Source organism: Chroicocephalus ridibundus, chromosome 2, assembly GCF_963924245.1.
Source record: "Chroicocephalus ridibundus chromosome 2, bChrRid1.1, whole genome shotgun sequence".
Classification (NCBI taxonomy): Eukaryota; Metazoa; Chordata; class Aves; order Charadriiformes; family Laridae; genus Chroicocephalus; species Chroicocephalus ridibundus.
In genome coordinates this window covers 64,824,617-64,850,864 of record NC_086285.1, presented here as the reverse complement: position 1 = coordinate 64,850,864, position 26,248 = coordinate 64,824,617, and the positions used below count along the sequence as shown (strand labels likewise).

Below are 26,248 nucleotides of genomic sequence, written 5' to 3'. Positions count from 1 at the left end.
TTCTGTAACAGAAATATTGCTTCCAAAAAGCATTTACGTATACAAATGCTGCTTCTGTAAAACTTTGCTACCTTACTTCTTTCCTGCTACTTTCCAAACACTTATTCAGTATAATAAAATTACTAATCCAAGAGTTTTTGTTAAATCATTATAGAAAAAAAAAAATCACTACAGATCATATTTTTTCTGCAAACAGTAAAGGTGTATAATGAAATTATTTCAAAACTAATGATGCACAAATATAGACCTCCTGGAATTTATTAAGTGCCATTAAACCACCTGTGAAGACTTCTATCTAAATCAGTTCCAAAAGTCATCTGCCAAAAAAATCACTCATCATTTAAGTCCACTGAAAACTCTTCACTTACTTCACTTGACTGATTCTCAGATTTTATCATTCAAGATAGAAAAAAACCTGTGATTCTTAATCATCCTAATAGCAATTTCTGTATTTGGAAGTTTGCTAGCAATTCATTAGAAAGTTACTATTCCAAGGCAACTGCATACAGCAGAGTGTAGCACAAAAAGTTTTCTAAATAAGAACCCAATCACAAAAGCTAATCCCAGCTGTAGTTCACTGCAAGGCCACCAGTTACACATATTCTTTAACCTTTAAAGTTGAAGTGTTAACTAATCATCAGTTAATGAATTTGCTTTTTCTTTTCAGCAACAACAATAAAATTTATATATTGTCAACTTAACACACTAACGCCCTCTACCCTGATGCGGTTTTGAGTAGAAGTGAGGACTAGGCTTAGATGCTGTATTATGGACCTCAGACTAGTACAAATTCAGTGCATGATCTCTCTTAAAGGCCTCTTTCTTGCAAGTCAGCAAAGCAGACAGAAGAAATACACAGCAGCAGCTCTTAAGAACTTTTTTTATTAATGGCTGGTAACATCCCAGTAGGGAAAATGCCGGCAAAGCAATCAAAAGATGCACGACAAGCCAACTATTGTGTTGCTGTACTCTGCACATATCACACAATATACAGTTACTATTTACTGAATTTGTTTAATAAAAAGTACTGGTATGCAACAAACCTAGTGCAAAGGAACTTCCAGCCACCACAGATAAACCATTCTAAGCCTCTTCTTCTTTGAGAAATTCTGGCTCTTGGTAGAGTATGGTAATCACTCTCATCATTTTCAAAGCCTTCTTCTGACATCATTAACGGCATTTCATCCAAATGAGAGGACTCATCTTCCACTTGGTACCTGGCAAAATGAAATAAAAACACTAAATAAATAGTCAGTACATCACTTTTCATTACCATGAATCTCCTAAAGTAAGAAGTTAATTTTTGCCCTATGGAATTTTATTAGAGAGATATTTTCATCTATACATCTCATGTATTCGTGCTAACACATCAACAAGAAATTCTAATTTGAGTTAAAAATACGTAATACAGAAAAAGGGTCTGCAATTATTCTAGGGAAATTATTGTTTATTATATAATTTGTACATACAGAGCTGCAACGTCATACTTTTCAAATGATTCTTTGTAAGATTTTGTTAGATAGAATTTACTCGGCAAAGTTTATAGCAGAAGCAAATGACTGAGTTTTCACGGAAGTACAGACTTTAGATTTCCACTGAGCTTCTTCAACTTGCTTTCCTGATGTCTGTTCCTGTGTGCACAGGCCTCCGAGTCACACTTTCTACACAACTCATCAGTATCTTAGTTTTAATTACTAAAACATTATAGTTACTTTTATAATTCTACACAAAAACATTCAGCAAGTCAAAAGAGATTTGCATGTGGGACCTATGGAAACAACACCAAGCTAACAATGGTCCTTTCCCCTCCAGAAACTATTCTCCACTTCAATTTTACATTTCTGGAATGTTTTTTATGCCAAGACAGGAATATTTGATCAGAAAATTCCGCTAAGTGCATGTAAATTGAGTGACTTATTCTGTTCATATTTTTATACCATTGGGAAGATGATTGTAAGAAACTGCACTATTACTCAAGTTTCCTTTCACAGACTATTAAAAGGACTACTAAGTATATTAATTAGAAGAAAATTTTTGAAGGGATTAAACATTATAGTCAAGCAAAGATCATCTGCTTGTATGCAATAACACATGCAATAACCCTAATCAATAAAAATGCACGATACAGAAGATAAACAAAACAGTCAGAAAAGCTGGCTGCACAAATGCTTACAAAATATGTGAAAATTGTATCAAACAACAGAGAAGCAAAAACTCTAAATATATAAACACATTACTTGACACTATTGGTAATGGTAGTTAAGCAGTCTTTAAATAGGAACAGCTGATATAAAAAAAAAGTATCTGACCAAAATAAATCAAAATATATTCTGCACAAGTATTTTTAAAATTTCTCAAATATTTTACGGTTTGGAAGACTAGCAGACTACCATTAATCTATTCTATATGTCATATATCTACCTTGAAATTATTCTTGCACTGGGAGCAGTAAAGAATAATTCCTAGAGTGGGGGGGGGGGGGGGGGGACCCAAGAACAAAAAAAAAAAAAAAAATCAACACCACACACAACAAGAAAAAGGACTGAGTCACAAAAAAAAAAAAATACACATTTGGTACACGTATTAGTAAGTTTGACTTTTATGAAGCTGTACTGTACAGTCATGTCTTACAATGTGTGACCTAGGACTGTCCCATTTTCCCCACAGCAACCCAAAACCAATCTATATAAAAATAGTAATTAACAAAACCAAAAATCCATTCCCTTTGTGTGAGAGAGCAGCTGGAACACATGGAGCTCTACCTGGGGACAGATGAGGAGCAAACTGTGAACTTCTGGGTTAGGACTAAAGAGAGGACCAGTAAAGGCAACGTTATAGTGGGTGGCTGCTACAGATCACCTGAACAGGAAGAATGCAGATGAGGCTCTTTACAGACACACAGGAGCACCCTCACATTCGCAGGCCCTGGTGTTCATGAGGGATTTCCACCACCCTGGTATCTGCTGGAGGGACAACACAAAAGGACATGAGCAATCCTGGTGGGTTCTGCAGTGCTTTGCAACAACTTCATCCTCCAAGTAATCAGAGGAGCCAATAAGGAGAGGTGCTCTGCTGGACCTCACACTCACCAAGCAAAGAGGGGCTCACTGGGGATGTGAAGGTCAAACACAACTTTGGCTGTAGTGACCACAAGATGGTGGAGTTCAGGTTCCTGGGGGCAGGGACAAGGGTGGCAAGCAAGCTCACAACCCTGGACTTCAGGAGAACAGATTTGGCCTTTTCAAGAACTGCTTGGAAGAGTCTCATGAGATAATACTGTGGAGGGAAGAGGGGCCCAAAAAAGCTGGTTAATATTCAAGGATCAGCTCCTCCAATCTCAAGAGATTTCCATCCCAATGAATAAGAAGTTGGGCAAAAACGCGAGGAGGAGCTCCTGTCCAAACTCAGACACAGAAAAGAAGCACACAAAGTAAGAACAGGTAACCTGGGAGGAATACAAAACCATTGTCCAAACATCCAGGGAGAAAGCTAGGAAAGCTACAGCCCAAGGAGAATTGAATCCGCCCAGGGATGTCAAACATAAGAACTCTGTAAGTACACAGGTGACAAGAGGAAGAATAGGGAAAATGTGGGCTCATTGCTGAATAAGACAGGGGACCCAGTTACACAAGACACAAGGCTGAGGTACTGAGTGCCTCCTTTACCTCAGTCTTTTTATGTAAAGACTGGCTTTCAGGAGTCCCAGGTCTCAGAGAGCAGGGGGAGGGGCTGGTGCAAGGGAAGATGAGGATAAGATCAGAGAACACTTAAACAAACTGGATATATATAAGCCTATGGGCTCTGAGGGGATGCACCTGTGAGTTCTGAGGGAGCCAGGCAGATGTCATCACAAGGCCACTTTCGATAATCTTTGATCAATCATGGCAACTGGGAAAAATGACTGGAGGAAAGCAAATGTCACTCCTAACTTCAAGAAGAGCAAGGAGGACCACCCAGGTAACTACAGACCTGTCAGTCTCACCATGATCCCTGGGAAGGTCGTGGAGCAGCTCATCCTGGAAACCATTTCCAGGCACACAAAAGACAAGAAAATCATCAGGAGTAGTCAGCATGGTTTCACCAGGGGGAAGTCATGCTTGACCAATTTGATAAATTTCTACGATGAAGTAACTGGCCTGGTAGATGAGGGGAGAGCAGTAAATAGTGTCTACTTGGATTTCAGTAAGGCTTTTGATACTGTCTCCCATAAAACCCTCATAGACAAGCTGTTGATGCAGCAGCTGGATGAGCAAACAGTGATGTGGACTGAAAACGGGCTGAAGAGCCAGGCCCGGAGGGTAGTCATCAGTGGTGCAAAGTCTAGTTGGAGGTCAGTAACTAGCAGTGTATCTCAGGGGTCCGTACTGGGTGCAGTCCTGTTTAACATCTTTGTTAGTGATTTAGATGATGGGGCAGAGCACATCCTCCTCAAGTTTGCAGATGACATAAAACTCAAGGAAGTGTCTGATAGGCTAAATGAGCACGCTGCCATCCAGTGTAAACTTCACAGACTGGAGGAATTGGGTTGACAGGAACCTCAGGAAGCTCAGCAAGCCAAATTGCAAAGTCCTGCAGCAAGCAAAGAACAACCCCACACTGGGAGCCACCCAGCTGGAAAGGAGCTTGGTAGAAAAGAACCAGGGGATCCTGGTGGACAACAGGTTGAACATAAGCCCAGCGATGTGCCCTTGCCACAAAGAAAAGCTACTGCTTTCCTGGGCAGCGTTAAGCAGCGTTGCCAGCAGGTAAAGGGAGGAAATCCCTCCTCTCTGCCCAGCACTGGTGAGGTCATACCTGGAGTCTTGTGTCCAGTTCTGGGCTCCTCAGTACAAAAGAGGCATGGACATATTGGAAAGAGTCCATTGTAGGGTGGTGAAGATGAATAAGGGAGTGGAGCATCTCTCCTGTGAGGAAAGGCTGAGAGGGCTAGGACTGTTCAGCCTGGAGAAGACAGGGCATGGGCAAAATCTTATTAATGTCTATAAATACCTGAAGGAAGGCTGCAGAGAAGACTGAGCCAGGCTCTCTTCAGTTGTACCCAGTCACAGGACAAGAGACAACAGGCACAAACTGAAACACAGGAGGTGCCATCTGAACATCAGGGAACACTGTTTTACCATGAGTATGACTGAGCACTGGCAAAGGTTGTCCAGGGAGGTTGTGGGATCTCCATCCTCAGAGATGTTTAAAAGCTGTCTGGACACGATCCTACACAACCAGCTCTACGTGGCCCTGCTTGAGCAGGGGGCAGTTCTGCTAACACAGAACAGCACCCTGAGCAGTATTCACTCCAAAATCTTGACAGACAAAATCCAATATTTTAAAAAGAAAGTAACACTACAAACACCAGGACTATGGTATGAGTATGAAAGGCACCATCACTGGATTTGCATTTTCTCAACTTACTGTATATTTAATACAAAAAAAACTGAAATAATTTCCTTTTCCCCTAGATTTCCGTGTTGTGCCCTCTTCTATACAGGATATTAAAGCATTTATTAACCTTTTTGGATATCAGGAAAGGAAGGGGGGAGGGAGGGATTTCTACAGAAAAAGTATACCACATACTTTACACCAGCTATGTAATAAATCAGTATGAACACAGTTAAGAAGGAAGATGTAATAAGGAAGGAAAGAAAAAAAAAACCCACCACTAAAACCCGCTATTGGTTAACCAGTAATGACTAGCTAGATACTTCCTCTTTTGGTTGGCAGGTGATGCCCTGATTTCTGCACCTCCTTTGAATCACTTGGTATAAGACATCATTAAGGGATGTCAACAATGTGTTCAGACCAGATTAGAAAACAATGCATAACTAGGAAAAATAATAAACACACGCCCTCTGTATCCCCTGGCTGCAAGTCAACTGAGTACTGGAACCTTAAGCGTGTTAGACCTTGTGAAGAAAAATCTTCATCTGTTTCACATGAAGTAAAAGCAAAACCACAGAGCAGAACACACAACAAAAGTTTCAAACTAAAAAACTGCATAAATTTGTTCAAAGTTATGAGTTCCCTGAAAGTTAGTTTTGTGAAAATATGGCATGGAAAACACTTTCAGAATTATTACCACCAGTACCCACTTAAAAAAAGGAAAATAAAGTTTAAAACAAAGATGAAAAACGATCTTCACAAAGCATGTGGTTTGCAAAAAGCTGCATCTAACGTTTAGTTTAATATGGCAATCTGGCAATACGTTTTCCATTCCCATTTCTATTAATGGTCATTAAGAAAAAACACACTACAAAAAATTCTCTTCACAAAATGGGGCAGTTATTATATGTTAACATGTATATTATACTAAATTATATTGATTACTCTCAGACTAGACTGATTTGAATACTAGACAATAAAAACACTGCTTAGAAAAAACTTAAGACATTACTTTATGCCAAGACTCCCAGTCAGACAGGCCTGTGTTTAAACAGATTCACATGCAATGCTTTTATAATCTCTCCTGGTTAAATTTGCAAATTACATTGTCACTTTTTTAATATACAGCTTTCTGCTGCATTGTGTTTTGCTTTTAGATATCCAAACAAATAATAGCATATTTGTAACACCATCCAGTGAAATCACAATCTGCTAGCTGTAACGGAGTATACAGCAGGATATTGCAAAGTAACAGATCCCCTTCTGTACAAAGTTAACAAGTGTCTGATTCAGAAAATAATATCCTTTATATACAAAGGTAACAGAGCAAACATGGTTAAAGTCTCTCTTGAAGTAATATGCTAATGCAAGAGAATTACAGGAGAAAGACTTGGACAAGAATCACATTCACAGACATGCACAATATTTAAATCTACTCTTGTAAATATGGTAATATTTGCAGAGTGCATTGATGTCCTAAGCATAATTTCTTTAAGGTTTTTTTGCCATTATGTTATAAACAAATGTTTTTTTCACAATCAGTACCTAGGTTTGCACTTTTAAATACGGAGCTTCACCAAGTACTGAAGATAACGAGCATAAGCACCATCATATTTAGTAACGCTGACTTCAAAATACAGCCTCTGAACTGGCAAGCAATTTACTTTGTTTCAAAAGCAATTTTGCTATTGTGTTGGAAAATTGTACTTCAGTATTTAAAAACAATAAGATAATGAATAATGGATTTTTCATAACTAGGATAAGGACAAAAATCTTTACGTCTTTGTTACCTAGTATTTTTCTGCACTTAATTGCTTGAAGTGCTGATTTTCCTTGAGTGACAAATCAATTAAGTATAATCCTAGAAACTTTTATTAAAATAGGGAAGCATTGAAAGCAACATGAATAAAAAAGCCAGAGCGAAGATATCAAAACTCTCAGCATGAGTGCTACTAAATCAGATATGAAGACAACTATCTTGACAAAAATATGGTTTCCTAAGGAAAAAGGAACATTAATATTAAACAACTTCCAACTAAATCTGACTACTATTAGGAATATCATTTAACAGATTTAAGTGAAAGGAAGCCATGTACAATAAATACTTTTAAATGAAATTTTAATATAAACATCTGCTGTGAAAATGATGCCTCAAGTCACCTGTAGCTACATTATTCCACTTTGACGGCTGTTTGCCAGAGTAGATGCAGCTGCAGAGTTCCATGGGTGCCATAACTGGTAATGGAAACCATTTTAATTCATTTAAATCTAATCTGGCTACCTATTTAGATCCATAATTACTTCTGTATTTTCTGCCAGCTTTCCATTGTTCTAAAAGAACTATGTTCAAGGGTACAGCAAGAAGGTGCAAGGGGCCAAGAAGGTCCAAGTCATGACTGCATGTTTTTCTGATTTTACTCACTTGACAAATGCAGACAAATGCAGAAGCAGTATCTATGGTGAATTTTTCTATCCGCTTGCTTAAAAGACCCAGGTAGGACAGAAGCACTGTGTCAGACACTGCATAAATAGTGTTTCCTTGTCACCTATCACTTGTGCTATATACCATAATTCACAAGAAGGAAAAACAAAGCTGATGTCTTAAAGCAGTATTTCTCAAACGTAGTGAGGGAGGGAAAAGGAACATATGGCCATGAGTCCATACAGGAACTGGATGTAGGAGATGGCTGTGGGATGCAGAGTAGCATGGAAGAGAGGCAGCAGTGGAAAAAGTTCCAGCTGAGCATCTGAGTAGAAAAGCTGAGAAAGGCCAGTTACTGGCAGTTGAGCTACCATCACTTGCCACTATGACCATGTCCCATGCCATCAAGCAATGGTGATTTGGCCCAGTGGCTGCTGCCAGCCACAGGACTCCCTCCACTTCTGGTCATGGGCAGCGGAAAGACTGAGGAAGTAAGCAGCACAATCTATCTCAGCCATATCCTGCTCCACCTCCAGTAATTCCTCCATGGGTTAACCTAGGTGAACACTTTTCCAGTCTGAGGATAAGGGAGACTGCCAAATTGTAGAAATGCAGTAGGAAGAATAATGAAGAGAGGGAAATGCATATTTATATAAAGAGCAAGAATTGTTTCTTGAAGGACAAACCACTAAAGCAGCAACTGCAGTAGGCTGCCTGTATCACTGACATAACTGTTCAGATTCTGTCCTGTAACAAAGAAAAAAATCCCAGGAAACTGCACAGCAGTAGGAAAAAAATTAAGAAATGTACATTCATTCATAACCATATTTATAAGTATACGATGTGTTTTCATATAACTGCTTCTCTCGGTCAAATATTCAGCACTTCCATAAAACAGACTGCTTCGCTAGAAGCTACATGAGAAAAATCAAATTACAAATGCTTTTTTTCAAATATTCTTCTGCATTTCCAAATATTGGAAATTACTTTTTTGCCTGTAATTTCAAACACCTCTATGCTTTACACAGCAGTAAATTCAGTTAAACTACAGAGCAATCATGTTGTTCCTAGATTACAACAGAAGTGAAAAATGGAAAAATCTTCTACAGCTAAGTGCATGAAATTTAAAGAATTTCCTTTAACCTCTTCCTCCAAAACCCAGAAAAGCTATGTCAGAAGTTTTTAGAACTAGTTAGAGCTTGCCGCTATTTGTCCCTGTTTAGCTTTAGTTGTGCCTTTAATGCAAGTGCACCCGTAATCAGTATTATGTGGGAAGTCTCTGAATTCAAGTCTTGGCCTAAAAAAAAAAAAAAAAAATACATATACATACACAAAATAATCCTATTACAAATTGATATGCATTATCAGGGACAAGTGTGTCAGATGTCTACATGGAAGACGACACTAACAACAGTATTCCAACAGTTATAACAAAACAAAAAAATTCAAACCCCAACATTTGGACAGCTTTTAAGGAAGCTGAAGATTTGTAGAGCTGAACACTTATATCTGTTTTCAATAGTTAACTTTGCTTTTGTGTCCTTGCATAACAGGATCTTTAAAAAAACCCTATTACAACCCTCCCAACACAGTGTATGTTTACCCACTGGAGAACAAAACAGAAGGAAAGAGTACTTCTACTGTATGCAGGCAAGTTTATTACTGATTGTGTCACTGAGATGAATAATACTTACTGCAATAAGACCAAATAGATCAAGTTGCCCCCAGCCTTCTACAAATGATACAGAGATATTCTGGAAAAACACTAGGCAGCATTTTTGATCAACTATTACAATAAAATAAATAATAAAATAAAAAAGCTGGCATCTTCTGCCATGCAGAACTAAGGGAAAAACCTTTACGTCTGTTGAGATAAAGGTCTAAAAGCAGATGACATAGTTATTACCAAGGCTACCCTTTCATCGGTAGCTTATCAAAAATCGCTTAAATCATTACTAAGATATTAAGTACTACAGGTTCCACCAGACACTTACATAAAGGAAATATTCTGAATGCTATTTGCATTCTCCTTCTCCTAGCTCACGCTTTCTTACCAGATCTATATACAGATGAAGAAAATTCTGAAGATCTGCATAATGAAGCCTTCATGAGAAAAGGCACCCTTTCCCTATTGCCCTTATTGCTCACTTTACAAAGTGCTATGCTTATGTTAATATAAGATCTTTTTCAACTCATGACAAGATGGGTGAGTCTGTATTTAACAAAAAATAAGTACCAGAAATACCTAAATACACAGCAGGACCTGAGGAAACATCACATCTACATTCACCCGAACCCTAATTTTAATTAGTAGGGTACGTCATTGATCACAACAACGGGACCATTTTATCACTGTCACTGGGTATTGTTATTGACATTGTAGCCCAATCAATTGTTTTCTCTCCCTGTTCTTAGCAATCTAAATGCCTGCCCAAGCAACACAAATCACTGTATTTAGATACTACAGATATAAAACAGGAAGGCATGCAAATATAGGTCAAAAATACCAGCTTAAACATGAACAAACTTAAAAATACATTTACAAATTTTATTTTACTGCACATGCAGTCACACGTGCTCATTGCAAAAGACAGCATCATCTGCAATAGCAATTTGAAGTTCTCAAACTTTTTCTGCCTGATGATTACAATTCTTCAGATCAGGATAAATACTCTAAGAATAATCACACTAAAAATTACGACTGTCTATAAATCTATCTTGGTGTGAAAGAGTATTACTAGTGCAGAAAAAAAACATAAGGACAACTTTTTCCTAATACATAGTTCTAAGCAACATCAAGTCAAAGAACTGCAATTAATTACTAAAATCACCTAGAGTTCCTATGTTATCAAAATTTATGTCTGCAGACAAAGTATTACAAACTACTTCTCAAGTATGACACCAATGAAAGTGGCATCGTACATAAAAGTACTTTACAGTTGCTATTGTGAGCAGCTCTATATGCGTGTAATACACTTACCTGCATCATTAAATCAAAGATTGCTCTGAAAAGCAAAAGCCACAGAAACTAAAATAACAATGACAACGCACCCTGCATAAAAGCTCCAAAAGCATTAAGATATGGCAAGGCCATTTTTCAAAAATTATGTATCAAACTACTTTGACCTTTGTCCCAGGAAACACTCTCAGAATCTACACCTATCCTCAATCAGGTGCCAGTCCCAACAAGAAATATTAACCTATGAATAAAGTCTTCATCAAACAAAGCAGCATGCAATCCAGGAATGTGAAAAGTGAATGACGAGCATAGAACGCACATTGAGAAAAAGTTAAAAAAAAAAAATTCACTGCTAGGTTCTTTTTCCAAAAACTAGTGGTACTTCATGAGAGAGTCTTGAAAACACAGACCCAGCCACTGTTATACAAATACAACATCCCAAGTGCAAAGATGCCACACAAGCAACCCTGTTAGAAGAATCAGAATTAAGAGATGGCATCTCATATTCAGCTTAAAAATTATTCAGTGACATGGTTCCAAACAACAGTGGTGAATCTCTGTCCAAAACCACAACTCAGGAAAGCCTAATGACAAAGAACAGTATGTCCTGTAAGACACTGACATCAATTTTTTGTTTTTAATGAAAAGAAAGGAAGTTTTGCTTTGCCAAAGATGCAAACACTTTGAATTGCAGGTGAAGTCAGTACAAAACAGAAGGGCAATAGGTCTCCTGTAAAAAGAACAAAAAGGACATACACGATTGATTGATCCCATTTGTAAGAACGGTATAATAGTACAGACAGTTCTCCTAACTATACTTCTACAGAGATTTCTTTGCACCTCATTTGATCCTTTCCTCCTTATGCTAAAACATAGAGGTGTATTTGAATAAACATTTGAATATATCAGCATAACATACAAGGCTGTGTATTTTAATGCGTTCTCATTTCCAATGCACTTCAACATCTATATATTAGCAGCTGTAACATAAAACACTTATCAGGAATACCACTTCTGGTTGTTCAGAGTTCGTGACTTTTCTAGCAAGTATGGGCTGAACCTGTAACATTTGTAATGTTGTTGTATCACAGTAACAACCAATACATCTTACTGGGTTGCTATCTCCAGCAAAGAAAGTTTCTGTCCTGCAGAGAAGAGGGTTAGACTAATGTGCAATGGTGCATCCACTTAGTTGCCGGTTCTGTATGCGTGTCACAGAGTGGAGAAAATACCATCACAAGACAGGGGCTCTGGTTTAAAAAAAGCATCATAGGAACCAGGATGATGTTATGAGCTTTCTCCACAATCAGGTGTAAGCGTGCCAGTACACATGCAGCCAATTAACAAGTAGTACCCGCTCCTGCACACTCCCACAGTTGCTTAACTTTTAGGAGTTTCTGTGACCATATTCTGAGTAGTAGGATGAAGAGCATTAAATATGATATTTCTACAAAAGAAGTAACATAAACACAGTTTATGTTGCTGGACTAAACAATTTATTACTTATGGACAAACAACAGATGTTTGAAGAAGTAACTATCACTTTGCAACAGTAGTTTTAAAACATAAACACTCAAAAGTAAATTCAGTTCCATCTTCAGAATGGTTTATCACAGAAGCAATATTGAAATTCAAATTATTGTCAATATTTTCAATCTTTCAGATTCATCCAGGATTTTCAAACTCATTTTCAGGATGAGATATGTAGAGCCGTTCAATAAACAGGTGTGTGGGGAAAAAGAGCAGATTAAAACGAAACCTGTAAAACTCTGCCCAAATATTGTAAGAACTTTTGTTCTAAACATTCAGAAGTACCCAGGGAAAGAGAATCATAGGAACTAGCAACAATTTAGAAAAACTCCAAGAAATACCAAGTATCACTGCATAAACCCCACGCAACAGGTAAATTCTACTGATACATATCAATGCTTATATTTCTGAACAACTACAAACATTAGGCTTTCCCAACCCACAGTTAGAGCAAAATAAACTATGAGCTTTCTGTAAACACCATTCTACAAGAGATGTTAGGTCCTATTAGCTCCAATTGTTACATGGTCTCAACAAATACATTTTGATTTATTTGGGGAAGTTTTCATTCTTAATTATTACATTTAAAATATCAAAACCCTGGCATATAATTTGCCACTAGAGTATGAAGAATAACATCTGAACTATGAAAATCACACTGTAGTTCAGAACTAGAACATGCGCTTCTAACAACTGACAGCAGGCACCAGGTACCAAAGCATTTAAAAAAGCTCACTTCAGACATCAGAAATTAAAAAAATGACAGAATTACTGTATATGAATCTAGTAGTATCTGTTGACATTTCTATGTCTCTATTTTTTGGTGGTTCACTGTGAAACCCAGCCAAACACCTTGAAAAGTGAAAACCAGAAGGACTACATCATTGCTGGGAACAGCTTTCATTTAAATGAAAAGCATTAGCACAGTAATAACACATTACATCATCGTACTTTCCACATAACATGAAAATTTGTTTGACATTTTTAAGTATCAGGGAAGCAAGTGAATTCTCAGCAAACTCTGACTTCTGCAGACTTCCATTCAATTTTGCCTGGAATAGATTCTTTTCTATTATATGTAGGTCACTTGAAATAAGCTACAATCCACCAGCTGTTAAGCAACAAGTATGCTGCATTTATCTGGACAAAGGACACATTATTCGATTATTTTGTTCTTTTTCCCTTTTCATGTAATTTTCTTTTTTGCTAATGACATAAGAATGAGAAATCAAAAATAACAGTATAGTCAGCTACCTTAAAACAAGGTTGCTCTATCACTGAACAAACCACAGAGACAAGCAACAGCAGTTGATCTGTTCCACAACTTGCCCTGCTGCAACCACCTAATATATTTCATGGGGTCATTCACAAGTACACTAGTGTGACTCATACTATGAGTAATCATGCAAGACAATTTCTTCCACTGAGCGAGTGTTTTTCATGACATCACCTTTGTGAACACCTGGAGTCCAACTGAAGTTATGTAATACTGGACACAGCTAGTAAGACCTGATTTTTTGGTACCAGCTCAGGAGTCCCAACACCTCACACCTTAGCCCTACTAGACCAAATTCTGCTGTCATCATATGCTTTAAGTGCAGGACACCTGAACAAACCAGGTATTCTGCTTATAGATAAATGAGGGTTGACTACTGTTTAACTCCTTAGCAGCTTCAAAATTCCACCACACTTGTTGTTTTCCTTCCATCGATGTCACATGACACCACAGCCACAGCACAGTTAACTTCCTTCCTGTGTTTCACAGTTGATTACTCTGGGGCTGATGATGACAAGTACAAGCCTAACATATGAGAACAAGCATGTGCAGGGAGACTTAAAATTTAAGGTGATCCCGGATATTCTCTGTTCTTCTTTTCCCTTCACAACGTAACCAGAAAGCAGCAGGGATTTTTCCTGTAGATAACAGATCCTTCATGCTGAAGGACAAGGTGCTGAAACAACCACCTCTTTTTTCCCCAAGCCTTCTACTACTCAAGCTGAATATATTAAATACCACCAAGAATTTTTTTAATAATTTGAAGATTAACAACCTTTTACTTCAAGATAGATTTCCCTAGTTTCTAACAGTAGCACACAAATGGGTCTCTGTCCATCTGAGGTAGACGAAGATGGCAGAAGATATAAAACCTGAATTTCTACTGCGAAAGTAGTAAGTTGCCCTTAAACATCAGAAATAAGAGCAGAACAGGATGAATGTGTTCACCGAGCCATACGTAACATTTAATATGTATTTTTCTTTCTTTTTTTTTTTTTTTTTTTAAACAGGCCTTAACATATACAAAGTGAATATATAAAATACACTAATCTTGCCATGTTTACATATTAAGTACATCCCAGGACATTTCATGGTTCTTAACTGGCTACAATTTTATACAAAAGTGTACAGTTTCAGGTGTGTATCATCAAAGTTTTTTTAGGTGTGCGGGAAAAACATATTCCAGCTTTAAAATACCTGCTATCAGTCTGCCAAAATAATCTCAAAAAGCACAAAGCACATTAAGGACAAACACTGAATGAGAAAGTCTTTGTCCTCACTGCAAAGTAAACTACAGCAACATCAGCAAAGACTCCTATAGACTGTTCAGTTCAAGCAAAAGAAGTCATCCTACAAATCAGCTCTGAGGCCCCTCAAGGTTAGTAACTGACAAGTTGTATTAACTGATGTTGGACAGTAGCAGGGCAATCAATGTGAGTTAAAAACACTACCACACTGAAGTTAAGGATCTGTGTATAAGACTTTCAAAAGATTCTAAATTCTTCACTGAAGAAATGAATGACAAGAGTCAAAAGACTCTTGAGGGCCCAGAAACCACAGTACTGGATTAAACCTGAAATTTGCAATACAACTCTATTGTATTTTAATTGGTGTTTGTTTCTAGACATCTTCGGAAGTATGAATTATACCCTTTTAGGCAAAATCCACATGTATATATGCACGTGATAACTTTCTGCATATCAGAGGCCTCAATGCCTTCACTTCAACCCTCTTACAAGCATCTGCAACATCAGGACCTTTACTGCAGTTTCCACAAGAATGCAAGGCTTCTTCAAAGTCTGTGCTGAAGATAAAGATTAGAAAAGCAGGATGAATCATTCATAAAGACACAGGAGTTGTCTACAAGGTTAGTCTCATAAGACTTAAAAGTTGCAGTTCAACTATCTGCACTGCCATATTTCCTCTTCGACTTTACACAAGACACCTGTGGTAGAATCTACACAAGCATTCCCACGCTTTTGTTACAGGTCCATCAGACCCCTTTCAAAGCACACAAGAGGTGCTCGCAGAAATCCAGCGCATGGTATTCTTGAAGAATAACCAACCTAACTCAACTCACCTTAGGAAAAATATGAAGAATTAAAGTGAGTGCAGAAGTTGGTACATGTATTCTGATTCTCAGAACTCAAAGGGCAATTTATTTAACCAAGTGATTGAAATAAAGACACGTAATAAACATGCCTGTCAACTTTTAAAGGTTTTATAAACCTACAAGTAGTTGAACTAAAGTAATGAAAATCATAGGTAATCATTTGTGTACAGGATCAGCAAGCTAAATACGTACCACCTGCACTTGAACAACACATAGATTATAAAAGACCATAACTCTGAAAGATGTAATCTAAACTAGAAGGGATTTAATCCACAATCTTTAGAGGGTGATGTTGATCAAACAAGATAGAGTGGAAGAAGCAGATATGTAATGAATCGGTAGTTCCTTGCTAGATCTTACAGCTTGCCAAATGTGCTTACAGAGCCAGGTTTAAACAGTTTGTATAAACAACTGCAACTACTGCCTGCAAATATAACTTCAATAAAACTGTGTATCTAGCTGTTTTATGAACTCAGCCTATCATATCTATAGCATTTTTCAAATCATCAAAAGACTCCCAGGTAACCTACAACAGAACCACCTGACACCTTTCATGGTCTAGACTAAGTTTTCGCCTTTCCCTCATTTCAGTTTTTCCTGCAAAGCACAACACCTACTGAGAAGCTTACAGATTCCAGGAAGAGCTTCAATTCTCTGAGGCACAGGCATCATGATGGTAACGCTGCGCTTACCTCAAAACAGAGGAGAAACCTACTCCAAGCTGTTGGACATTCAAGTATTAGCAAGATGGGGAAAACTACTACTATGGCAGACTGTCCTACCAGCTTGTGAATATTCATAAAAATTACTTTTATCTAGTTTAAGAATCAAGACAACATGATTTAAGCCTAACCTATTTTGCACAGTTTTAATTCTGTTAGTTATTCCATTCTGAGAAAGTAAATCCATTTTATTCATGATGACACACGAACATTGATGAACGGCACCAACTATTCTGTTCTCAGAAAGTCCATTTACTTCAGATCCTACAACTGCTCCCTCCAGTCCTTGTATACACAACCAGCGTCCTACAAAAACCAAGAGAAAAGAGAAAAAAAAAAACCTTCAAAGAACTAACTATAATCAAATCTTCCACTGTAACAGTGCTGTCCAATGGACATACGCAAATTACGTAGCAAAGTTTTGCCTTGCTCACAATAGTATACCTAGAAATTATTCAGAATAATGGGAAGCAAAGAAAGATTCAATCTTTGCCTGAAAACTTAATTTGATGGCTGACCTTTGAACTGGCTTCTTCAAATTACTTAACCCCCTATATAGTGCATCCCAAGAAATTCTGAGGTTTTTTAATCCTTACATGCAAGAATACACAACAACTACCTCACAGCATATTTACTAACGACGCCCAAATTATCCACCCAGAGTGGGCACCCCGCTCCCAAGTAAACTACGGGCAAGGGACCCGAGTTGCGCGGAGTTGGCGGCGGCGCCCCGCGGGGCCGGGGCAGCCAAGGCCGCACCCGCGGGCGCGGGGCCGGGGCCGAGGCCGCCCTGCGCATCCTCCCGCGGCGCCCTGCGGCACCACCCGCCGCCGCCACGGCCTGTCCCGGCACCGTTCCCCGCCGCTGGGCCACGGGGCGAGCGGGACGCGTTCCCCCAAGGAGGGCCGAGGAGGGCGAGCAGGACCGCGGAGGCCTGAGAGAGCCAGGGGCTGCTGCCACCTCCTTTCTCGGCCTGCAGGGGGGCCGCCACCCCTTCCCGCCCTCCCCACGGATCGGGCGGGCCGTCCCGGAGCCCCACAGAGCAACGGGGCTGGGCGAGGGGCACAGACCGCCCCGCCCGCCGTTCGAGATTCGAAGGGAGGGGGTGGCGGGGTGGGGTGTGGGGAGCCGCCGCCGGGCCTGCGCCGCCCCTGCCCATACCTGTTGTGCCTCTGCGCCGCCGCGGCGCTGGTGTAATAGGCCGCTCTCCGCTGGGCGCTGCGCTGCACCGGGTGCAGCGGGATCTGGTCCGCCATCTTGGGGGCGCCCCCCCCCCCCCCCCCACCTCCGCCTGGCGGCCGTCCGCCTCCCGTCCCCTCCTCCTCCTCCACCCTCCGCCCCGCCCCGCCGCGCCCCCACCGCCCGCGAGGTGCGGCCCGGGCCCCTGACGTCAGGGCCACCGCCGGCTGAAGCCAAGGAGGAAGGAAGCGCCAGCGGGGCGGGGGCTCAGCATAAACAAGGAGGCGGGGCTCCGCCGAGGGGCGGGCAGGGCAGCGGCTGTGCCCCTGCCCGGAGGAGGGGACACGGCACGGCACGGCACGGCACGGCGCGGCGCGGGGCGGTCGGTGGCGGTTGGGGTGTGGGGTGTCTGCCACGTGCGGCGGGGTGGGAGCCTTCGTTGAGGTTGGTGAAGTTTAATTTTGGGGTTCTGAAGGTGCCACGGGGTGAGCCATGAAGAGGGAGAGCCGAAGAGCGGGGGGGGGATCCGCAGGCCTGGCGGCACCGGGCACCCGGGCATTTCACAGGAACCGGACAGTTCAGAAACTCGAACACGGGAAATTCCATCTCAGCACAGCGAGGAACTTCTTTACTTTGAGGGTGTCAGAGCACTGGAAGAGGCTGCCCAGGGAGGTGGTGGAGTCTCCTTCTCTGGAGACACTCAAAACCCTCCTGGACACGTTCCTCTGCAAGCTGCTCTAGGTGACCCTGATCTGACCTAGATGATCTCCGAAGGCCCCTTCCAACCCCCACCATTCTGTGATTCTGTGAATTTGCAAGCACTCCGAAGTGGTTGTCCCCAGGTAGCCTGCAGATGCCTGCTATTTTTTGAGTTGATCTAGGTAGGCTCCCCTTCCATCTCTTGGATGGCAAGGGCTAGCTGTCACCTATGTTGGATGTCAGCGAGTGCTCATGTGATCACCAAGAACAAATAAAAGCACCGTGAATTGACAATGATTGTTTTCTGCCATTAAACAGAGACAGTTCTTGTGAGCCAGAGGTATTGCCACATGGAAATGGACATTCTGTAAGTCAGGGATAATGAACCAGTCTATGGGACCTCACAGGGGAAAGATCAATACACAAGTCACCACAGAAAAACTGGTTTGGAAGACAGATGTGTTCATAAGACCTACTGTAGGATGCTGTCCCTCAATATTCCTCTGAAATCAGGTGCTGTGGGGAGCAAAAAGCCTAACACAATCACAAATATGGAACGCTTCCCACAAAATGAGAAAAAAGGACAATATATTTCTTTCTCAATGTCTATTTAAGGTAGAAGAAACATCCAATAAAAAGTTATAAAGGATCCACCAGGAAAAAATTTCATTCAAAGAAATTTCAACCAAAGGAAGACAGCAAAATACGTCCAAAGTGCAGAACACAAGATTAAATAAAAGGTACGTGGCAAAAGTTTTACTTGATATTTTTTACTTCTCTTCAATAATGTAAGTTGCTGGAGTCACCTTTCCAACAGAAGATTTCAGATTTCTTAGCAATAGTACAGTAGGAAGCTAGGTTTCACTGGCTAGTTATACATCAGTCATTTTGTAAAGTGCCTTAAACGTACTGATTTCAAAATATGATGGAATGACAAAAGATTTCACAAATGACTGGGTTTACACAAGATGATAACAAGACCAGGATCTTTGGTAATGAATTGCTGATTGTGCAAATTACTTAAGCCAAAGGTACCAGTAGGATGCCGCCTTCAGTCTTCTAGAACGTGGCCTTTTTTTCCTTTTATTGCTCTGAAGATACTGTATGGCAGAAATATGTTCATGGTACAGACAAATAAAAATAAAAACATAATGTCAATAAGACTTAATGGCATAGTTAAATATTTAAAATATATCTGCGAAAACTCTTCATATATTCTTCTAGATAGCTAAATAGATTTTTCTCTGTGAAACATCATCAACTACCAAAATTTTGTTGTGCATCAGTTGACTTAATCAAAATGGACTTTTGTATGCTCTCTTACAGGTTCTGTCTTCTTCATACATGAATAATATATATTTCTTCTGAATCATCTGGCTAAGCCAGATAAAGTGTACAAAAATAGTTGGTGCACCAGATTTTGGCTATATTAGGGATCAGAGTTCTCCTAACAGAGACTCAAAACATACTGCTTTCTATGCAAACCTTTTTGCATTATTTATATTATGCAATTTGAAACCCATGCCAAATGGAAAACCAAGCAGAAAAATTATTTCATACTTCCTAATGTTGTATAGTTATGTATTAGACAGGTCCTACAAGGGGACTATGTATTGACTAAGTATTGGCCATCAGACCTTCTTCCAAAAAACGCATGAGAAACAGGAATGTGGTAGTCATTCCAATCAGACTTAACGCTGCTCGGCTGTATAATGGGTTGATCTGATAATTCCTCCCATATAATGAAATCTGATAATAGTGGGAAAAAATACATCAGAGAGAATGGAATACACTAATGAACTTGTAAAAATACACTTAAGTCTTAATAGAGTTAATAAACAGAGGAGGGACGGCTCAAACCGGGAGTCTTCATATGTGGTCAGCAGTTCTTGGGTTTAACAATGAAGCTGACAGAAAATACAGTTTCTATTTACAATTGACTACATTCACCACACCTTTTTTCAGATGGCCAGGAAAAGAAAAAAAAAGCATTTAAATATCAAAGTAAGCTTTGTAATATGTTTACATGTCTTGCCTTGTTCTGTTTCCCCTTCAAACTAAACTAATTCTATGATAATTCTTTGGTCTGCTGGATTGTGACCTGAGGTGCGCGTTGTGGTAATGGCAGCACTGGCAACCAAGGACAGCAACTGGGTGAAAGAGCTGCACTCAGAATTGTAGAACCATAGAACAGTCCATGCTGGAAGGGACCTTAAAGATCATCTGGTCCAACCTTTCATAGGAAGCAGAGCCTAGATGAGATTATCTAGCACCCTGTCCAGTCGTGTCTTGAAAACCTCCAGTGGTGGGGACTCCACCGCATCCCTGGGGAGGTTGTTCCAGTGACTGATTGTTCTCACTGTAAAAAATTCCTTTCTTATATCGAGATGAAACCTCTCTCAATGCAATTTGTACCCATTGTCCCATATCTTCTCCATGTGGCTCCTTGTGATGAGAGAGCCTCCATCTTCTTCGTAGCCACCTTTTAGGTACTGTGATACTGTGGTGAGGTCCCCCTGAGCCTCCTCTTCTCCAGGGAGAAAATACTTACTTCAATCTTCCCTCATAGTGCAGGTTCTCCAGCCCGTTGGTCATCTTCATTGCCCTCCTTTGGACCCTTTCCAGTCTGTCCGCATCTTTCTTGAATTGCGGAGACCAGAGCTGGACACAGTACTCCAGGTGCTGCCTGACAAGGAATGATGCGACACCTGGAGTACTGTGTATACTTGCCAATGCTGAATGAAGTTGCTCGTATGACCCAGACGTATCAGACTGAAATGTTGCGGTACCTTGGAACATACCTTCTACCTTAGAATGAGGGAGAACGATCAGTACTGAGGGACTACAATACACACTGTACGCTGATGGATGCTCCTGTCTGCTGGAGCGAAGGTCATGAAGCACTAGCAAAGCTTAAGATAGCTTGCCAAGTGCAACTTTCTAAGCAGTATTTTGACTTTAAGTACATTATCTGGTTACTGAGCTTACCAACAGACACAGAACTCTCAAAGTTGAACCAGGAGAGCAGGAACAACAGTTATGCAGGAGGCACAAGGCTCATATGGGATTAAAAATCCCTCTGCTGGGCATGTGGCAAGACTTTGCTGGATATTTGAAGGATTGCACTCAAAAATGCCATAAAGTGGGAAGAGATTTATTTAGCTTTGTAACTGTGATAATCAATATAAACTTGATGGTAGTACACCAATAGAATCACAGAACCGTAATTTAGGTTGGAAGGGATGTCCAGATGTCATCTAAACAAAGCCTCTGCTCCAAGACATCAGGTTTGATACCGGGTTGTTCAGGACCATGTGCAGTGGAGTATTGAACACCTTCAAGGACAGCAGAGTGTTTCCACAACTTCTCTGGACTACCTCTTGCAGTGCTTATCTTGTGATAAACAAATTGCTAATAAGTAATCAGAATTTCCCATGTTCCAACATGTTTCTGTTTTTTCTCATCTGATAACCATGCACCTCTGAGAAAAGTCTAGCTCCATCTTCTCTATGTTGTCCCATTACATGGTTGTATTCAGCCACAAAGTTTCCTCTTAGCCTTTTCTACCCCAACCCGATCAGGCTGAGCTCTCAGCCTCTCCTTGTACCTCATGTTCTCCAGCCCCCTGACCGTCTTGATCACCCTTGCATAGACTCACTCCAGAATGACAGTGTCCTTGTGTAATGAGAAGACCAAAACTGGACACAGTCTTACAAGTGCCAGAGGGGAAAGATCACTTCCCTTTGTGTACCTGGTGACTGCATGTTGCCAAATACTACCCGGGGTGCGGGTGGCTGACTCTGCTGCAAAGGCACGCTGCTGTTTCATGTGCAGTATCGTAGGTTATGGTGTGGTGCTGCCTGCCTCCTGCCTATTGACTATCATGTAATCCTGTTTTAGTTTTTTAAAGAAAATTCTTAAGATTTATATAAGGTTTTTTAATGTAAAATTGAGACTTTGGCATATGATACTTAGGGACTTTTCAAGATGCCTGTAGCAAATATGCCTGCATTTTGAAAATCATGTTTCCTTGTCTATTTAGAAATCCTGAAAGGTCACAGAATAAACTTGCTTTTGATCCACATTTTGCTATTCGGGCATCTCAGGCAGGTATTATTTTGCTATATGAAAAAAGCTTTTCGTTTCAGGAAAGAAATATTTTTGCATTCAATAAAAAGTACTGGCAAAATAACATTTGTCACTTAAATATCACTATAACATACATTTATGATAATAAGTAAATATAACACCATTCTGAAATGAACTTTCTGTATCATCCTTTCCATGTTTCTTTTTTGCATCTTTTTGCATTTATAACAAGTGGCAGAGATCCAGAACCTGTGATTTATGGATCTGGTGAACTCTTGGCTTAACTAGGAATGAGCTGGCATGGAAACTGTTTTGCATTTGTTGCATGTATCTGCTACAGGTGCAGAACCTATCTGTAACTAGTTCTGCCTAAAATCTCCAGAGGGCACTTTATAATAATTTATACTTTCACTACCGTTCTACTTCTGCTGTAAATGTTCAAGGTTAAGTGCTCCCTCCCTCCTAATCCTTTTTATGTATCCAGTCTGGGCTAGGATAAGGGGGGGAATGAAAGACAGTTTGAAGCTAATTCATTCTTCGCTATCCTTCTTGGAGTCAAATTATAAAATCAGTTATAAGGGAGTAAAACTGTGGAAGTGATACAAAAATCAGTTAAATATAAAACAAAATAAATGAGTTTCAGTAAGCCTCACATAATGTTACATGATACAAAATTGCCATTACTTTTATAGTATGTATTTTCTCACCTCATCCTTCAAACTGCCTTGCATTTCCATTTTAATTATGGAACTTTTTTCATCAGTGATGAACCAGCTCAGTATTTGTCTTCAAATTTTCAGCAAATTGCAAATCAGTCCAAGACACCTAGAGGCTTAAAAAAAAATCTTAAAAATCACTGGCAAAACCTGAGCAACGGCAACACAGAAAGAATCCTGTTGTCTTTATGAGAAGAGCTGAAGGCAGCAAGGAAGACAAAACCAAATAAATTCTTACACTGTCAGAGTGAGGGAGCAGAACAAATACAAAATAGAGGGAGCTAAAACAGCTACAGTTACCAGTTTTAATAATTCTAATAGCAGTGCCTTCATAACTTCAATCCATATCAGGAAGATGTAACAAAATGTTGTCTTGCTATGGGAAAAAACAAAATTGGAGATACTGTTTTCTCTGAGAGGATCTTTGTTTTAAAAGATTACTTTAGACAATGAAGCCGCATGCAATTCAGTTATACATCAAAATCAATGAGTTTAAAAACACCAACAAGAAGTAAAAATAATCATGTAAAATATTACTATACTATAAAAACAAACTGGAATGCAATAGGTACTGGAAACAAAACACGACACACATTTAAAAAAAAATACTGTTGTCTACATAACTACAAGAAGGAAAATTCTATTTCTGCACATTTTATTTTTAATATTCACAGCATTCAGTGTTTGTCAATTAATTGTGCTCCCAGCTGTTACATTTCTTTCAGACCTTCCTTCAAGGTCTTCTCTTTGGTAAATGTCAACTCTCTGCAGCTCTGCAGGATTTATGGACTGCTAAATCTCTGCTCCTCCTTTTGTAGTCCATCCTTACCAAACTGTGGGTCCCGCAGCACCAGCTTCACACCAGCTGTGTGCCACCCTCACCTGTCTTCCACCCAGTCTTTCTTCTAGAATAAAATACCAGAAATACCTTCTCCAATTAAATCAGAAAAATTATGTATATGTTGTATTTTGGATTTTGCTGGAGTTACATCTTCTAGCCAATAACAGGTCTGCCTGAAAAGGCATCTTCTCGAATTCACTTGATGAGGTAGATTCACTTTGCCTCACAGATGAGGCAAAAAAATCACACTCCAATTCACTTTCCCTCACAGATAAGGCAAAAAAATCCAAGCAAATCCTGGAGTACTTAAAACAAATTGGTTTGGAAACAAAGGTACACTTTGGTGATTTCTGATATAAATATCAGTCGTGCCTTCATTTAAGATATTAATTGTTGATTGTGGATAAACAAAAGGAGAAAATTAAAAATACAATGCTCATTATTTTACTGTGCGTTCACAATGACTCTTCAGTGGGAACCATCTAGTAAGTTTTCACAGTATCTCTTCAGTTATGTTAATCTCTAAATTAAAATTGCTTCAATAAACATTTAAAAAATCCATGCTTTTTAATTTCTAGTTAGCTTCTGAGATAGTCTTTCTCATCCCCTTAATGTATCTAAGCTCAATGAAAGACTTTTATTTGTAATTGGAGAAAAAAGGCCTGTGGACTCAAAACTTTTGAGCTGGATTACCAATTTCTGATCTTCTCTTAAAACCAGAGAGTATCCAATAAAATATTTCCATGATCTGTGTTGCAAAATCAACAGCAAAGCACACCAGCACTTTGAAAGGACACAATTTTTTCATATTCTCAGTGGGTTTGTTTCAACAAATTCCACGCTATTGATTTTTCAAATAAATAAATACAGCTGCTTTAACTACTCTGTGAAACGGAAAGAAAATGCACCCATGGATTAATTATAAATTTTGTGTTGTTTCAGAGCTTCTGAAAAGGTCACGGAAGGACAAACAAGACCATCAGTTGTGATTGCTGGTATCAGACTCACTGGATCTGATCTCCTTCGTGAAGTTTCTGTTACAATAGTGACCGAAAGCTTCAAGTAGGATTAGGGGGTCTTTGTTCTGAGAGCTATACAGAAGTAGATAAAGAAAAAAAGTCCCGATGATAAGTGACAATATACTTAGTGTCTTGTATAGCATATCCTTCAAAAGTCAGAAATTACTTAAAATCTCCTCTTTCTCTGATATTTCTTCATGTCTGCCCCACCCATCAGCTCAGGCTCGTAGCAAAAAGGTTTCTTATTTGCCTCAGACCTGCTTCTGAAACCCTTTTTCTCTCAGTCATTTTAGCCAGTCAGATCTGGCTCCTGTTAAAACCTAGATGTCATCATTTTGTATACTGATTTCACTCCAAGTAGCAGTTTGAATCTTACAGATTTTCCCTGTATAGCATCTATTATCCGTAGAGGAAACATAATTTACACATTCTTAGCCTCACGACGGCTACCACACCCTTTTTCTGGTATTGGGGATGGCAGCTACTCACAGATCAAATCTGCATGAGCTGAAGAGATCATTTTCCCAGCTCATCATTTTCAATGTCTTCTTTCTATGCCCTTCCTCTTGCTTCACCCCACGGTATTGCATTGAACAGCAATCTTTTCCCACTCAACTCATTATTTCTCAGTAATCGACAGATAATTCAAGTGGGTTTTGTCTGCTTGTATAATTTGCAAACGTTTCTCCCATTCCTTGAGGAATTCCCCATAAATGGAAAAAAATTGATTCATTGCCCTTTTTCAGAACTAGGAAGGGTCAGCTTCCTTCCACAATGCAAACTGAAACGAGAGTTGCCTGACGGCATAATACTGGATGAAGAACATCACTTGTGGTCTCCAGACAAAGTACCAGGATAAAGACTGATCATGAGTTACCTGCAGCTTGCAATATCCTTATTTGGTTCTAACTTATCTAAATCTGGAAGAATTGCTAGCCAAACACAGTATTTGTGAAAGTAAATAATGTTGTGAAGAGCCTTAAGACTGAACAGGAATACGTACTTCATATAGCAGACAAAATAGGTTATCCACCAAAACTGGCAGCGATCATACCTGGTTTTAGTGTGTTGGTTAGGAATAATACACAAGGTCTGAAATACATAGAGATTGAAGTCACCAGGATGTAATTTCTTGGCCTAGAGAGGCATGGAGTCATAGTCCATGATGTTAGTGAAAATAATTATATAACCAAAATTACAGGCACAAGATGAAACAACCCAACAGACAAAACAAGATTGAAACAAACAGCAAAGAGAAGAGAAATAAAATGTTGCTTGAATTTCTTTTGTAGACTGTATGTACAACTGTA

General features: G+C 39.6%; 1 protein-coding gene across 3 annotated transcripts in view; it reads right to left on the bottom strand.

Annotated features, from left to right (window-relative positions):
* The window catches only part of ATP9B (ATPase phospholipid transporting 9B (putative)), a 171,967-nt gene extending 154,271 nt beyond the window's left edge, over positions 1 to 17,696 (bottom strand). For all 3 annotated transcript variants that reach the window (XM_063325763.1, XM_063325761.1, XM_063325762.1), the window contains exons 1-2: positions 17,557 to 17,696; positions 1,044 to 1,217 (exon numbers count right to left, since the gene is read on the bottom strand). In XM_063325763.1, the coding sequence (XP_063181833.1) occupies positions 1,044 to 1,217; positions 17,557 to 17,651 (269 nt within the window). In that variant the 5' untranslated portion in view covers positions 17,652 to 17,696. The remainder of the gene's footprint in view (positions 1 to 1,043; positions 1,218 to 17,556) is intronic.
* Positions 17,697 to 26,248: the final 8,552 nt, after the last annotated feature.